This window comes from Microtus ochrogaster, unplaced genomic scaffold (genome assembly GCF_000317375.1).
Source record: "Microtus ochrogaster isolate Prairie Vole_2 unplaced genomic scaffold, MicOch1.0 UNK3, whole genome shotgun sequence".
In the NCBI taxonomy this organism is placed as follows: Eukaryota; Metazoa; Chordata; class Mammalia; order Rodentia; family Cricetidae; genus Microtus; species Microtus ochrogaster.
Genome location: NW_004949101.1, coordinates 14,899,128 through 14,899,708, shown reverse-complemented (window position 1 = coordinate 14,899,708; position 581 = coordinate 14,899,128). Strand labels below are relative to the sequence as shown.

Genomic DNA, 581 nt, shown 5'->3' with positions numbered 1-581 from the left:
ACCTATTCATAATGTTATTTAGTGCTCCAAAAACAGGGTACTTTAATACTTTTAATCCAACACAAATATTTTAAAACTTCTCCGGTAGTCATAGAGTACCACGCACACCAGCGGGCCACTTGGCACCAGAGGCTTTCGGGCCGAGGCCTGAGATGACTGGCTTCCCATGGCCACGTGGCACTCGCTCCTGGTCTTCCCTGCCTGTCATTCTTCTTAGCCCAAAGGCGAATGAGCCCGCCGACCTTAGCTGCACATACTTGCCGCTGCCGCCGGAGGGCGCTGGGAAGCCGAGCTGCTGGGTGTCGTGAAAGTGTCGTGAAAGCGGCCTTCCTTGACGGTTCCGGGCCACCTGTAATAAGCGGGTCGTGCTGGAGTGTGGAAATTAGTATGGAGACATTCTTGCGGCTTGGGTATTGCCGGGTTCCCGCGGAGAAGCAGGCGGCCGGCGCCTGGGACTGCTGAGTTCTCGATTTAGATTGCACGGCGGCCGCAAGGCCATGCTGGCTTGGCGCGTGGCGCGCGGCGCGTGGGGGCCCCTTCGCGTGGCCGTTCGGCCGCCGGGGGCTAGGCTCGGCAGGGGC

The 581-nt window shown here is 59.6% G+C and overlaps 1 protein-coding gene across 1 annotated transcript in view; it reads left to right on the top strand.

Moving 5' to 3' along the window:
• The first annotated feature begins 277 nt into the window (after positions 1 to 277).
• The window catches only part of Crls1 (cardiolipin synthase 1), a 23,295-nt gene continuing 22,991 nt past the window's right edge, over positions 278 to 581 (top strand). The window contains exon 1 of the mRNA XM_026788449.1: positions 278 to 581. This exon is cut by the window's right edge and continues 329 nt beyond it. Within this exon, the coding sequence (XP_026644250.1) occupies positions 498 to 581 (84 nt within the window). The 5' untranslated portion in view covers positions 278 to 497.